Raw genomic sequence first — 15,985 nt, 5'->3', positions numbered from 1 at the left:
GTCCTCTAGGTAGATTATTATATCATCTGCAAACAATCTCATTTTGACCAATTCCTGTTAATTCTCTATAACTCCTTTTCTTTTGCTTTTCTTTAAACTTCATCCAGGACCTCAGTGTTATGTTAAATGGCAGCTGTGCCAGGGGAAAAAATTTGTGTTATTCTCTACCCTAAACGAGTCACATCTAGGGTCTCCTTTCAGCAGTATGCTTGCTGAAAGTATTGGTGTATAAGCTTTACCAAGTCAGGAAGACTCCTTTAATTTTTAGCTTTGCTAAACAGATTAAAACATGTGGATGCTAAAATTCATAAAATGCCTTTCTTCTGAATCGAAATTATTTTTAGGATTTTTCTATTTAAATCATAAGAGAAATGAACCTGCTATTTTCTTTTCTTGTATTTTCTTAGTTGCCTCTTTAATCAAGATTATACTAGTCTCATAAAATGAGCTGGCAGCTTAAACTCTTTATAATTTTGTATAACAACTTACAGAAGAAAGTAAATAATTTTTCCTTAAAGATGTTCTAGAGCTTACTTGAAGAAAATCTTAGTTGGGCTATTTTGGGAAAAGGTGACGTATCAATCCAATTTCAATTTTTGAATAAGCCAAAAGGCTTGTTTATATACTCTTTTTCTTCATCAATTTTTACATTTCACATTTCTCAAGAATTAGCCCATTTGATCCATGTTCTGAAATTTTTAAATGTTTATTATTAATAAAATTATGTTTAGGTTTAATTCTATCATTCTACTCATTTATATATTTTTTATCTGCTCCATTTATTCTTTTGGTTTTATTGTCTTTATTTCATCTCATTCATTTATATTTTAACTACCTCTTTTTCTTACATGTATGTTTGCATTTTTTAAGGTGGTTGCTCTTAAGTAGGGACCAGAATTTTTTCTATAAAGAGCCAGATATTAAGTATTTTAGGTATTAAAAGTCATACATATCCTCTCTATCACGTTTTCCTTTTAAGAAAATTCAGTCAATGGAAAATGTGAAAAGGAATTTTAGCTCATGGTCCCTACAAAACCTACCTGCATGCCAGATGTGGCCCCTGCACTGAAGCTTGCTAATTCTGTCTAGAGATTACAACATTAATTTTTAACTAGTAACAGTCTACCATCAAGTAAAATTATCCTACTTCGTGAACACTGTAAGAACCTTACAGCAGCATAATTTCTTTTACTCCTTCTTGCTCAGTCAAGAATCTTTTTAAAGAAGAATATACATGTGAAAGTAAAAAAATATTTTATATATACCCCTTTCTTCACCATTTATGAGGCTCTTTATTTATTTCTATAGAAGCAGGCATCAATCTAGTATCAATACCCTTCAAGAGGAAGAAACGTCTTTAGTATTTTTTGTAGTGCAGGTCTGATGGCAATAAACTCTCCCAGCTTTCATTTACCTGAAAATGTCTTTATTTAGCTACATTGATAATATAAAGTTAGTTTCACTTGATAGAGAATTTTAGATTGAGATAACTTTTTTCTTTTGGAACTAGAAAACTAATATTCTATTATGGTCAAGACTCCATTGTTTCTAATAGAAATCAGTTTTCATTCTTATAATTCTTTCCCTGATTTACTATGTCCTTTATCTCTAATTATTTTATTTTTTTCTCTTTATTTTAGGATTTTAGCAGTTAGACTATTACGTCTTAAGTTACATAAATGTGGTTACTTAGTATTTACTCTTCTTACCATTTTCTGAGCTTCCTGGAGAGGTGGATGGATTTTTTCATCAAATTAGAAAATGATCTGCCAATAATTCCTCATTTTTTCATCCAATTCACTCTCTAACTCTTTCTTGGACACTAAATACATATGTATTTCAATAATTGAGAGCGCCTTACAGGTTGTAGAGTGAGTTCAATTTATACTCAATTTTTCTTTTACTCTGTGTTTTATTGCAGATGATTTCTAGTGAGTTGAATTTTTCCAAATCTCTCTTAATTTTCCCTTGCTTTATTTATTATATTCATCTTTTTCTATAGAAATTTTAAATTATTTTTCATAGTTGCTTTAATGGCCTTGTTTCCAGGTTGATTTTCATTGACTGATTTTTCTCTTGACCATGGATTACACTCTTCTGCCTATCTCCCATGTGTTGTAAATTTCAGTTGTGAAGTGGACATTGTGCCCACCCCTGCCCCCCAAAAAAGTAGAATCTAAGAAGGGAGCATTACTCTAGTTTTTAGTTATTTTTATTTTTTATGCCACAGCTATTTGATAGCTTTAAAAAAGTGTACATATTTCAATTTTCTATGATTTATTGTTGTTTCAATGACAATGAAGATTTTTATATACTTTAAAATCCTAGGTGGAAATATGCTTTAAAATGAATGAGTGAAATACTTGACAATATGTTCTTATTCTAAATACATAGAGAATTGTAAAAAAAAAAAAAAAAAAAAAAAACAGAACTGAACTGTAGTTAAGAGGTGTGTTTTAAACACTTGTTTGAATTAATCCTGAAACTTCTTTCTATTTAAAGTGGATTCAAATTAGAAGTATCAGTATAAGTTTATGATTCATAATATTTTTTAAAATAGAAATACTTGTGTTTTTTGTGCATATGCATATGTATGTACATGTGTATGTATATTTAAGGTTCCTTGGAAAAAGAACAAACCACAGATCTGTAACTGAGGAAGTATAAGATGAGCTTAGACCATCTTCTGTTCCAGAATTTAAGGAAATGTTCAAATAACAGAGACACATTAAAAGAAATAATGCGATGTTTACATCTGTAAGCTAAACAACTTAATAGTAAACTTTGGATGCACTTTTCTTTCTAAGAAAAATGTAAGGCAAAGAAGAGGAGGAAAGGTCAATACAAGGCATGGTTTTCATAATTTTCAAGTCAATATTTTTATATTTTATTCTGCAATTTTATCTGCTATATATTTTATTTCTACATAAGTAGAGGGCATGCTCAATGTTAACTTCAGCAAAGAGAGACAATCCTTTTTTAACTGGAAAAAAAAAACCCTCAGTATATACTTCATGAATTTAAGAATGAGATTCATGATTTTAACTATTAATGCCTAGGGTGGTAACATGTTAGAAATATTTAAAATTACTTGTTTGCTACACATTTAAATGGACAATTAGTACCTAAACATGTTAACTCTTTATATTCTCAAAGTTTGACAAAATAATTGATACAGGTATCTTTAAATATTTATTACATACTGACTAGATAAATCAGTGTCAAATCAGTTTTATCAAAAGAACTAAATATAACATTGTATGATATGAAAGTAAACTATCATAAACCAGATATATATATATATATATATATATATATATATACACACATGTATCTTTTCTAGAGCATAAGAAATAATATATTGACATAAAGTTAACCAGTTTAATTTTAATCATATAAGGGCTTTATTTAGAACCACGTTACATCCATGTAGAGGAAAGTATTATGAGACCTATAGAATTCAATCTTAAATAATTACATGAAATCTTCTCCATCGGCTATAAAATACAAAATACTGCTAACTCAATAAGAGAAGTACAGAAGAGTTTATACTGCTTTTAGATTTGGTGACACAACATTTGAATTAGTTGTTAAAAGAGGGATGTAATGCATAACAGAAAGTAATATCTTTATAGGTACCTATATATAACTTCTATTAATGCAAGAGAAGCAGGAGTGAAAACTGCATAAGTGAATGCGTGCAACCTCTCTGGAAAAATATCTTATTAAGGTCACTACAAATTTATTTCCTTTCAAAGTTATTAAACTTTTCTAAGTCCTACTCCAGTTTGTTGTGGAGTTTGACCCTGTGGGCTTCCCACACCTTCTTTTTTTTTTTTTTTTTTTAGCGGTGCGCGGGCTTCATCACCGCTGTGCCTCTCCCATTGTGGAGCACAGGGGCACGAACCCATGTCCTCTGCATTGGCAGGCGGACCCTCAACCACTGCACCACCAGGGAAGCCCCCCCACACCTTCTTTAAATCCCATTTTAGCTAGGGCAGTGCAGACTTTCTTATACCCAGGCTCTCCTCAGATTCTTTGACTCTCACAGTCTTACTTATTGACCCTTTCATTGCCTCCAGGTTTTTTTCTCAGCCTCTAAATTTTTGCCTTAACACTCACTATCAGAATCATCTTTGAGCATGGTCTTAATTATAATTTTATGGTGGTTTTAATCTAACATCTTATCTCAAATGCTTATAGAAACTGCTGACCAGATAGCTCAGGAGCATACCAGTATACCCTCAACTAAACTCAAAGTCTTCACTGTGAGGTCTCTTTTATTTTTACTTCCCGATTCTAATTGATGCATCACCAACATATTGAATTTTCACAGGAGATATTGTCATCACTTATGTCTTCTGCTTTGTTGCCTATAATCAAATACGACAAAAAATCCATCTTTCCTTTTCTATTGGACTTTGTGGTTTTGGTGGCCAGACCCCTTTTATGAGGCACACCAATGCCCCCAGCACCAGTGATGTTGGCACCTAACTGCTCCCTGTTGCCCCTTCTCTGTAGAATTGTACTTGCTCCAACAAGAGCTCACTTCATGTGCTTCCTGATCCTCTTATCTCATCCCCCAGCTTCCACAACCTCCCCCTACTCTCAACCTGTGGGTGGGCCCAATGATGATGACTAATAGAACCAAGGTATAAAATACTGTCCCTTTTCCTCAGGGTATGACTAACTCTGAAACAAGTCTTGCTCCAGAGCATCTCAGGAGTTCAAGATAAAACAAGGCTGCTGCTGAGACCACATCCTTGATTTGCTCCTTCCTCTGCCCTATCCTGCTCTTCTTCTGAAAACACTCTTTAAATAAATCCTGCATACCTGAACTCTGGTCTCCAGCTCTATGTCCAGGGATCCTGATTTATGTCACTGTTCAAAATATTTCTCAGTTCATCTCTTTTTCTATGTTTATATAGTTCTCATTTCATGCCTGGGTTAACTATAACAGCTTCTTAGATCATTAACTAGTTTTTGCTGTGCCCATCTTTTGTACATTTTAAAGCTGTACCATTTTTCAGAGCTGTCTTTGTAAATTATGACAAGCAGTCTATCATAGTTGTTAATGCATTACTTCTGTAGCCAGACTGCCTGGGTTTGAATTTATTTCCACCACTTATTAAATGTATAATTTGGGTGAATGCCTTAATTTCTCCATATTGTATTCTATAAGAAAAAAGTGGGGAAAACAATTTTATTCCTTTTCAGGGCAAAATGGATCAATATACACAAAACACTTCAAACATGGCTTGGCACATAGTCAACATAGTGAGTGTTAACTAGTATTATTAATTATTATTATTTTTATTATTACTATTGAATTGATTATGTTACTCCTCTCTCCAAGAATCTACATGAACTTTTAATTATACACATCATTTCAAATACAAACTTCTCTATGGGATTTCAACCACTATCTATCATAACCACTTTTGTCCTACTTTTATGGCTTAATTTCCTAGTATTTACAATACAAATTGCTCCACTTTCACTAAGCTGGTACCTTATAATTTCCACAGCCAAAAATTCTTTATTTCTCTCTTTCCCATACAATTCTTACTATCTAAAATAGTATACTTGTTCTTTTTCACTAGGTTGAACTCAAACACAATTTCTCTAAAAATATTTTCATAATACTCTGTCATATATTATTTGTTTCCTTGTTTGATTATCTCTTGCACTTGGAATCAAAACTATAAATTTCAGTTATAGTTACTTACAGTATAATAATTTCCATAATTGTCCTATGGGTTCTTTTTTCCTCCTCAAGATAATTGGAAGCTTCATGAGGAAAATTATCATGCTTTATAATCCTCTTGCATCACCAATAGAGCATAGACCAATGCTACAATATGCTTTATAAACATTTATTTTAATTAATGCAAGGAAAGATGCTTCATGACTGCTGAATATTCATAGTGGGTATAAAGAGGATATTAAAATGATGTCGAATTGATGGGGAAAAAAGCAAAGCAAAATATTTCAGATTCTCTTTTCTCCTCCCCAGCCCAGTTTTATTGAGATATTATTAACACATAACATGTGAATTTGATACATATATATAGTGAAATGATTACAGCAATATTTTTATGATTGTTATATCCTATTGATGGATTGATTGTTTTATATTATATAATGATCATGTTTGTCTCTTGTTACCATTTTTGACTTAAAGTTTACTTTTTCTGAGATAACTATAGTTACCCCTGCTCTCTTTTTGTTTCCATTTGCTTGGAATAACTTTTCCATCCCTCCACTTTGACATGATGTGCGTCCTTAAAGCCGAAGTGAGTCTCTTGTAGGCAGAATGTAGTTGGGTCTTATTTTTTAAGCTGTTCAGCCAACGCTATGTCTTTTGATTGAAGAATTTATTCCAATTACATTTAGAGTAGTTATCGATAGGTAAGGACTTGTGATGTCATCTTATTGTTTTCTGGCTGTTTTGCAGGTCCCTTGTTCCTTTCTTCCAGTTTTGCTATCTTTCTTTGGGAGCAGATAATTTTCTATAGTGTTATGCTTTCATTCCCCTCTTTTTTCCTTTTGTGGTTACCATGAGACTTACATAAAACATCCTATAAAAAAATAAATCTATTTTATGCTGATAACAATTTCAATTGCATACAAAAACTTTAACCTTTTACTTCCACTCCTCCCAGTATTTTGTTTTGATGTCACAATTTACCTATTGCTATACTGTGTATCCATTAACAAATTACTATTTTTATTTTTAACACTTTTGTCCTCTAACCTCTGTACTAAAGTGATTAACACACAACCACATTACAGTATTAGATTATTCTTGTGGCTGGCTTAGCACTAGGGTAAGCCTGGAGCAGAGACCACCAGAGTCAGCCTGTAAACTGGGAACTTGGGGGCCAGTCTGAGGGTTTGTTCTGACAAAGCAAGTCTGGTGCTGAGAAAGCAGAGAGTCTGGATCCATGGGAACCAACCAAGACTTTGTGTCCACAGGGGCAGGTCTGGAACTGGGGTGAACTGAGAAAGTGGAGATATGGGGCCTGGCCTGACACTAGAATGGATCAAACCCTGGGTCTCTAGTAGTTGGTTTGGTTGGGCCCAGCCAGAAGCCTAGGTTCAAGGAACCCCCTTGTAATCTGGGGTGAATGGCAGATTGGCATCCTGTGTCCATAGGAGCTCTTCTAGAGCCTAGTGCCATGGGTGATGCCTGGAGCTGTGGGAGTTGCCTGGAGTTACTGAAACCAACAGGCACTGGGACATGTTTTTTTTTTTTTCCTGAAGCTTGTACAGAACTGTTATAAACTACGAAGCTGATTGAGAGATTTAAGTGGATGTTGGATTTAATATAATGGAAAAATGAATTATTCCTCTCCCATCAAAGAATATCTATAAATAAACTTTCCACCAGTAGAGAGAAACACTACTACTTGCCTACTCCTGAGTATTAACATCTAAGTTACTTCTAAAGTAATTTCTTTTTACTCTATTAAATATGTTTCTAAATACATCAATTCCCACTTTTAGCCTCACCTATTTCCTTGATACTTGTGTTCAGTAAAGAACATTAAAATAATAAATGTATTTTGAAATAATTAAATTCATTGTCAAACATGCACAAAAATGAAAACGGAATATGATGCCTCCTGAAATGCCCAGTATTTTGGTCTAAAGAGAAAATCTGTTTTGTCCCCATCACATATCATTTTAATTTTCATTAAGTATTTATTTGATCATGAAATGTTCATAATAAGAAGTTCAAAGACTTTATATGTTTATACATTAAAAATAATTCCAACACCTCTTTTATCCTGCCCAGCAACCCTGCTCCCAGGAAAAAAAAAAACTTTATTGACTGTAGGTTGTATATGCTTCTACACTGTTTCTATGCACATAAAATTATAAGTAACATTATTTCCAACTCAGAGGATGTTAGCTATTTGAGATTTTGTCATTTATTTCTATCCACTGCACTTACTCTTAATAATGGCTAAAGGGAGAAAAAACTTTCAATAGCTTAACCATGTTTCATTATATATCTGTGCATTATGAGAGAGTAAGCCATGAAAACTCCTTAATTTTTTACTATTGAAGATTTGACTGTCCAAATTATTAATATTGATCTTGCCAGTCTAATTTTCAGCATCTGACATCCTTTATTACAGGCAGCCTACCTATCAAAATTCCTGTATTTAGTATTCACGGTTTTATATTCAAGTGTTTTGGTTCACTTATTGCTAATCAGTTATTCTGGGCCATTTATGAGAAGTCTATATTTATTTTCGAATTTCTCTGAGAAACTGAAACACAGATAAAATCAAAAGTTTCATTATTTTTCATGGTGAAAATGTATTAATGTGTCATCTTAAGTATTGTTAGCCTTTCAGAATTAACCTACTTAAAAATATGCCTAATAATAACTTAAGATACCTATACAGAAATGGCATTTCATAAATAAATTGATAGTTGTGACCTACATCACGTTAAAAATATATATACAATATAGTCATCACATAAACTAAAGGTTTTATGGAGAGCCCTTTAATGGTCATAATCTGTTAAATTAAATAAGAATTGATTTGAGAGTTTCAAATGACAAGATAATTAATATGAAAATAAATATACATGATCTTTATGAATGACTGTTTATGACATTAGCTTGCAGTGTATTTACTGGAAGAGCAGGAGATCTTAATGCAAATTATTTCTTTTTTCATTATTTGAACTTATTTTAACAGTCCTATATTTTTCACTGCTAATGAGTGCAACATCATATATATTTTGCCCAAGGACAATACTCAACTGTGTTAATCAAAATGTAACAGCATGACTTAAAAATCCATTCATTACTATTACTAAGATGATTATTTGTTTAAAACAAAGATCTAATTTTGCATTAATTACAGTTATTTCATTTTGCAAAAGTATAAATAAGGAGGTGCAACATATTTCCAATTATTGAAAACAGTGCTTGCTTTTTTCAGGTGTCCCATAAATATTTGCTCACATATTTGTTAAAATATGTTTAACTTAGAAATATAAGTATGTAATTTACTTGTTAAAAAGATAGTACTTAAGTTTTAAACCATGGGGTAAGAAAATATGAATCCTTATTTAAATAAATTTAGTGGAGAGTACAATTTTTCTTATATTAAGAAAAACATAATTAATATTTAATTGATGATATTTAATTTAATATCTGCTAAATATACAAAATATTTAAATGTTTAGAATAATATGTATATAAATAATACATTGCTCAGGTATTTTAGAGTAATCTAAACCAAGAAACAAATTTATGTCTTAGTCATATGGGTTATTGCAAAATAAATGCATAATTAAATACATTATTTACAAAATAATATTAACAATCTAGATAAGAGTAATAAACAATGTAGAATATAATTAATATGGGGGAATTCAAATGAGAAATACTAAGTTATTACCAATAAAGTCAATAAAATAAGATTATACAAATTATATAAAGTTTTGTTCTTTAAAAAAAAATTAATAAGCATTTGATGTGTTAACATACTTTTGAGTTGAGTCCCTCTATCTTCTTAAACAAATATATAATTATATATAAGTTAAATAAAATATAATTATTTAACTAATGTGCAATTTAAATGAAATAAGCTTAACTACATTCTCAAATTAAAATATCTCTTACTATAGAATTTTTATCTAGATGCTATTTTGATGATAGCTCAGAATAATTTGCATATTTGCCATATATATTACAATATTGAATGTCTCCATAATAATGACAATGTAACTGCTCTCTTGCTAATGATAATGCAATTTCACAGAAGTGCTTGAAAAATAAGTGCAAATATTATATCATTAGAATTTTTGCCATAGTTAGCTGACAGATTGAACCCCATATGACTTACATGAGTTAGTTAATGTCAAATGTTCTTTCCTATGCATTTCTAGTGTATTGCTTCAAAGTTAATGTCCACATTTTAACATTGCTATCGTAATAAAAATATAGCCTTATTTTTCTGGAATCCTTATTTTCTAGAATCCACATTTAGGTCCATATATATTATCTAGATAATATAATTTAATTTAAAAAATATAGGGGAAATGGGTACATTGAAAACATTTGTTATACAATTAATTAAATGGCATACAACAAGGTAGTCTAAGGTAATTTGCCCATATGTTCAACTATTTAAAATAATAAGTATCAAAAAATTAAATTAAAATTTTTTTACCTAAAATTTCAAAAATTAAATAGAAAAGCTGAATAAAAAATCAACATCAAGCTTAATGAAGTTTCAGAAGTAAACTGATATCATATCAATATGATACAAAATAATCAGATATCTAGTTCATGTATCTTAGAATTATCAATCATAAATACATAAGGGATGTTTGAAAGTATATTAACCTTTAAATATATTGGGCCTTATGAATAATATTAGTATGTCACAAATTAAAGAATTTTTAATCAATGTAAAATAAAGATGTCACTATTAAATAGGTTGACTTTCCTATTTGAAATAAATAATGTATGCCCAAGATAACCTGCCTTCCTTTCAATTTTGACAGAAAAGCATATCTCATTTCAGACTTTAGGTACATCCTCCTAAGTTAAAATTGATTTCCAATTAGTATGATTGTGAATCAATAAAATGAAGTATTTTTCAACCCTTATTAGAACTTTTATTTTTGAATTATTTATATTTGCTTTACTTCTTAAAAAGATGACTTAAAATGGCATTATAACTCTCCACAAAAGGAAATAAACAAGAGTAAAAGAAAAATACCCAAGCTTTCTTAGAAATGTGGATTCTTAATTTTCTAGTTGCAGAATATTTTGCAATCTACATAACAGACAATCATTCTAAACATATGAATGCATATTTCCAAAAAAGACAGATTACTATACCTATGTGCAGGTATCTTTCGGTTCCCAACAATCAGGATAACATCACAGAGTTGCTGTTGTTTCAAGTAACTTTCCATTTTTCTGAAGGTTTGCTCAGCATGATGCACAGCCTGATAGAATTCTTCAGAGCTACTGGAGTCCACATCACTTTGAGGTGTCAGAGAATGGCTAGTTGCTGAGAGCCTGAAAACCATACACAAAAAGAAGAGGTTTAGAAAGTGCCACCAACTGTCCAGAACTATATACAGAATTTTAGAATTTTATAGGAAAAATCAATACATCTCTCCTTATGTTCATTATTAATATATCAGAAAAATGCATTCGGTGTTAAATGATTTGTTCTAAGAAGCAGTAAATGAATTGTAATTTTTTTCTCATCCTAAAGAGATTTAAAAGATAGGTTATTTGTATTTATTAAGACAGTAAATTAGTAAACTTGAAAAACATCACAGAAATGGTAAATTACAAACATGCCTATTCTAAAATTTATTACTAATAAAATGTTAATTTAATCAATTTGACATTGAGGTAGACCATCTAATTATATTATTCTAAATTACTATTCTTGTGAGGTTGTAGTAAATGTTGCCTTACAGAAGTAGGCAATTTTCATTGTGAGGAATTATAAAACATGGTTTGTAAAAAAGATTGACAAAAATTTTAAAGTAAGTTGTTTCACATTCTATATCCAACTGATTAAACAAAAACATACAGAATGTATTAGCTCAGTATTAATATTACTTAATCATATATATATATATATATATATATATATATACATACATATGTATATATATGTAAAATACTTTAGGATTTCACAATGTCCATGATACTTAAGTTTGGCTACTACATATATTAATATCATAGACTGTTTCACAATGAAGACTTTAAGATACCATATTTCATATCAAGAAGACTCTCAATATACTTAAATGCATGATAGGCTCAGCAGACCCAATCAAGTGCTCTGATAATAAATCCTTAAAACAACTTACAAATGAAAATTTATTAAGTACATAACAATAATAATGAAGTAAATGACTTATTTCAAGATAAGTAGTAACATGGAGAATTTTGCTTCCAATTACAATGCAATAACATACTGCTGACTAAACCCCTCACCAAGGACACCAGAAAAAATTACATATAATATCAAAATAACTATTGGAATATACTTATAGCTACTAAGGACCTGAAAGAACAAGATCCCAGAAATAAGCTAAACTCATGGAAGTCAGCTCAAAATTCTACACAGCTTTTTCTTTCCTCCTCAAGGTTTCTACCAACTGTAAGCAGCATATTCTGAGAAGTTCAGAAGCTAATAATGTGGCAACTAAGAAGAACTTCTGGTGGTACCATGGGGCTTGGGGGAGGAATGGATATTGGAATTATAGGCCTCAAATATAGCCAGAACTTGAGGGCAAATGAGGGGACATAAAGAAGGAAAGTTCAAGTAAGGCCGTTATTTTGTGCCACTTTTCCCCTAGTGGTATTTGCTTATTCCTAAACATGCTAGACAAGCAGAAAATAGTTTAGGTGAAGTTGAGAAGTTAAACAGAGTTTGAAAGATAAAAATTTGAATTTAAGGACCAGCAAAGACAGGGGACTGTGGTATAAAAATGGGCTTTCAACTGAACTCCCTGAAGAACTATATCTTAGAGATCAGGGAAAGTGGAAATAGACAAGATAATACAAAGGGTGAAACCTAGATTTAAATCAATGAGATCTCTAATTGCATTAAATTGATCTAATGTAAATGCCAGCAGTCAAAATAAACCCTCTTTAGAAAGAGTTAACTTCATCCAGACTCTATTATTTCATTCATATATATATATAAATACTTGACATTAAAGAAAAAAATAGCAGGCCTATAGAGAAAGAAGACATAGGGAGAAAAACAGATATTAGAAACATGCTCCCAGGTGCTTCAGATATCTTTAAATGGATGGATCCATAGTTGGTTATTCAGTAGATGTAAAAATAATTGTCATTAATATGTTTTAATATATATGACAAGCTGGAGGATTTCACAGAATATTAGGCTCTATAAAGATAAAATGGAAATAAATAAGGAAATTGAATTAATGATTTTGGTAAATGCACTGAGCTGGTAGATTGAATGCAAATGAAGAACATAGTGATTTGAAAAATAAGTAGAAAACATTTAAACTAAAATATTGAGATAAAAAGATAAAAAACAATAGTTTGGAAAACAAATGAAACATGGTAAGAAATTATAAGATTCATGCAATTGTAGTCTAAAAAGAAGGGGAGAGACATGATGGGGCAAAGGCCATCTGAAGAAATAATGGCCAAGAGTTTTTGAAAATGTGTTAAAGACATCAAGACACAGATTCAAGATTCACTATACACCCCATGATAAAACAAAGAAAACTACACACCACAGTAAAGTCAATGAAAAACTAAAAAGAAAATAAAAAGACTTCCACCAGAGAACAGAAAAAGTGATCATTCTCCCAATTCTTTTAATGAGGCAAATATAACGTTGATACAAAACCTAAAAAGGATGTTACAAGGAAGGAAAATTAATGGCCATTGTCTCTCCTAAATATATTTATAAAAATCATAGGCAAAATATTAGTAACCAAATACCTTATTAAGAATGTTGTAGCTTGGGAAATTTTATTGGGAAAAAAATTTAGTATACTTTATTTTCAAGTCACTCAAGTTATGATGGGTGCAATATTAGAGCAAATAGTGAAAAATAGAATATCTTTCACTTTCAGTTTTAGAGCTTGGTGAGACCAAGACATCAGATGAAACAGGGCATAGAATTTGACAGGATTTATTCAAAGTCAAAAAGCTAATTGCTGTCAAGATAGCCTTCTTTTACATAATCTAGGTACATTAACAAATCTTGATTATGACATAGACATGGTCTTTTTCTGAAGAATTTGAAAATAATTTGAGAATAAGTCTTAAAAGAACAGAGAGCTGGAAACTAGCCTCAAAAATAATTCCTTTTAGAGTTCATGCTCATGCCTAGATTTTGTACCTAAAATTTCTCATGTTTTGTTTCTCCATATTATATATGAAAACGATTCACTTCTCTTGAAAGTTAGTTAATCTGCCAGAGTAATAGTTTTGTTGGTTTGTCTCTATTTTCTCCTTATAAAGTCACTGTCACAGTGCTTACATGTTTCCTTATAAATAATTTCCTGATCTCAGAACTGAGTAGGGTTTGTTGCTCTTGAACTTTTGTTCAGGATCTAAAAAGATGTTTCAGGATGTGTATGATTTTAAAGTTAAAGTTCATTGTGTAATTAAGACTCATCATATATCTAGGCTTATTATTTTAACAAATGTTTAAAATTTTAGGAAATAGAGATCATATCTTTATAATGTTTCCTATAAGTATTAAGAAAGAACCTGACATTGGATTATTTCTGTTATTGTCTAACTTTTATTTCTTCAGCTTAAATAAACTTTATAGTCTCTTTCCAATATGAGAGTCTCTCAGATGTTTCGGTCTCACATTGTAACTTTTTTTTTTTTTTTTTTTGCGGTATGCGGGCCTCTCACCATTGTGGCCTCTCCCGTTGTGGAGCACAGGCTCCAGACATGCAGGCTCAGCAACCATGACTCATGGGCCCAGCTGCTCCATGGCATGTGGGATCTTCCCAGACCGGGGCACAAACCCGTGTCCCCTGCATTGGCAGGTGGACTCTCAACCACTGCATCACCCAGGAAGCCCTGACATTGTAACTTTTATCCTTATTGTGACCCAACAATATAAAGCTTCTAGTTTTAATAAAGACAGTTTTAAAAGTCCAATATGACTTCTTCCCATCAGAATTTAAAGATACTAAAGATTTCCCCAACCTAAGATATGTAAAGCAGTAAAACGAAGAAAAATTTTTCTTGACCTTGTGAAAAGAAATATGTCAGGATGACTGAGATGTGACCTGAGAGCCTGCACATTTGCTGCTCATGTGAGGCTTCTGCTGAACCCTGTAAATTAAAGCTGATAAGTAATTGCTGAGAACTAGACTTTGTCTAGCCTAACAAAACATAACTTTCCCTAGTAACAAATGAGATGCATTCCATAAATCAATCATATGTAAAGAAAGATTTTCCCTCCAATCCAAATTCTTGGTGAACAACTTGTGTAAGCCTGCATTAACTTCCCACTTTTTCCTATTAAAAACCCTTGCCCATTTTCTTCTGATGGGACACCATTCTGATTTTCTCCAGAAACTTTGATCCTTGAATTGCAATTCTAAGACCCCCATATAAACTACCTCTTTGCCTTTTTATAGTTTGCGGTCCTTTCAGCTGACATTTTTGGTGTCAGAAGTGGGATGCAAAATGCTCTTCCCCCCATCTCTGAAGCTGATGTAGATCTGAGCAAGGTACCTGTGTGAGTCCTTTGTGCTCTGTCACATCCTTTGCTGCTCTAGACCTGGGTCATAAGTCCCCTTGGTCCAGAACCTCCTTCCTTGGTTGAGGTTTAGATCATTATCCTTGGTGTCTTTTATTTGATCGATCACATGAGGGATTGCTCTCTTTTAGTGAGTGCACTATAATGGGATGTTTACAGTCTAAGACTGTTATGAGGGAGGATTATCTCCTATCTGGGACTCCTGCTGGGTACAGGTACAAAAAGTATGGGGCTGCCTCTTGTGCTTACCTAGGTAAATGGCAATGGTATAACAGAGATGACACAAAATTGAACTGGCTACAATAGGGAACATTTGAAATTCAAAAATTGGTCTTTTCTCTGTGTGTGCATAATTAGAGGCTAAAGGTCTGAAACTAAACAAATAGAGTGGGAAACCTATTACAATTGGAATACTGAAGTCTCCCAATGAACTCATGAAACCCAAAAGGTCTGTGAATCTACAATTGCTTCACTGCATTTGGCACCACCGGGGCTCCAGCGATCCAAGTAGTCATACCACCTCTGTGCCCTGTCCTCACTGGGGCAGATCCAAGAGCTCCAAGTCAGCCTCAGGAAAAGACTCCTATGGGTAGACCACACACAGAGGTGGGGATAAAACCAAAGCTGAACCTCAGGAATGGTGTGACTAAGGAAGAAGATCAAAAATCTTTACATCAGCTGTACAAGCTATGGATTAAATCCCC

At 32.0% G+C, this 15,985-nt stretch overlaps 1 protein-coding gene across 2 annotated transcripts in view; it reads right to left on the bottom strand.

Annotated features, from left to right (window-relative positions):
- Nucleotides 1-15,985, bottom strand: part of KLHL1 (kelch like family member 1) — a 379,998-nt gene that overhangs the window by 219,928 nt on the left and 144,085 nt on the right. Inside the window, exon 2 of one of the 2 annotated variants that reach the window (XM_027092284.1) lies at nt 10,880-11,062. The exons of the other annotated variant lie outside the window; for it this stretch is intronic. Within the exon in view, the coding sequence (XP_026948085.1) occupies nt 10,880-11,062 (183 nt within the window). The remainder of the gene's footprint in view (nt 1-10,879; nt 11,063-15,985) is intronic. 2 annotated transcript variants of the gene reach the window in all.

Source organism: Aethalodelphis obliquidens, unplaced genomic scaffold (assembly GCF_003676395.1).
Source record: "Aethalodelphis obliquidens isolate GAN/ISIS:26980383/991018 unplaced genomic scaffold, ASM367639v1 scaffold76, whole genome shotgun sequence".
In the NCBI taxonomy this organism is placed as follows: Eukaryota; Metazoa; Chordata; class Mammalia; order Artiodactyla; family Delphinidae; genus Aethalodelphis; species Aethalodelphis obliquidens.
Note: the sequence above shows the minus strand (reverse complement) of the source record. Positions and strands in the feature narration are given on the sequence as shown.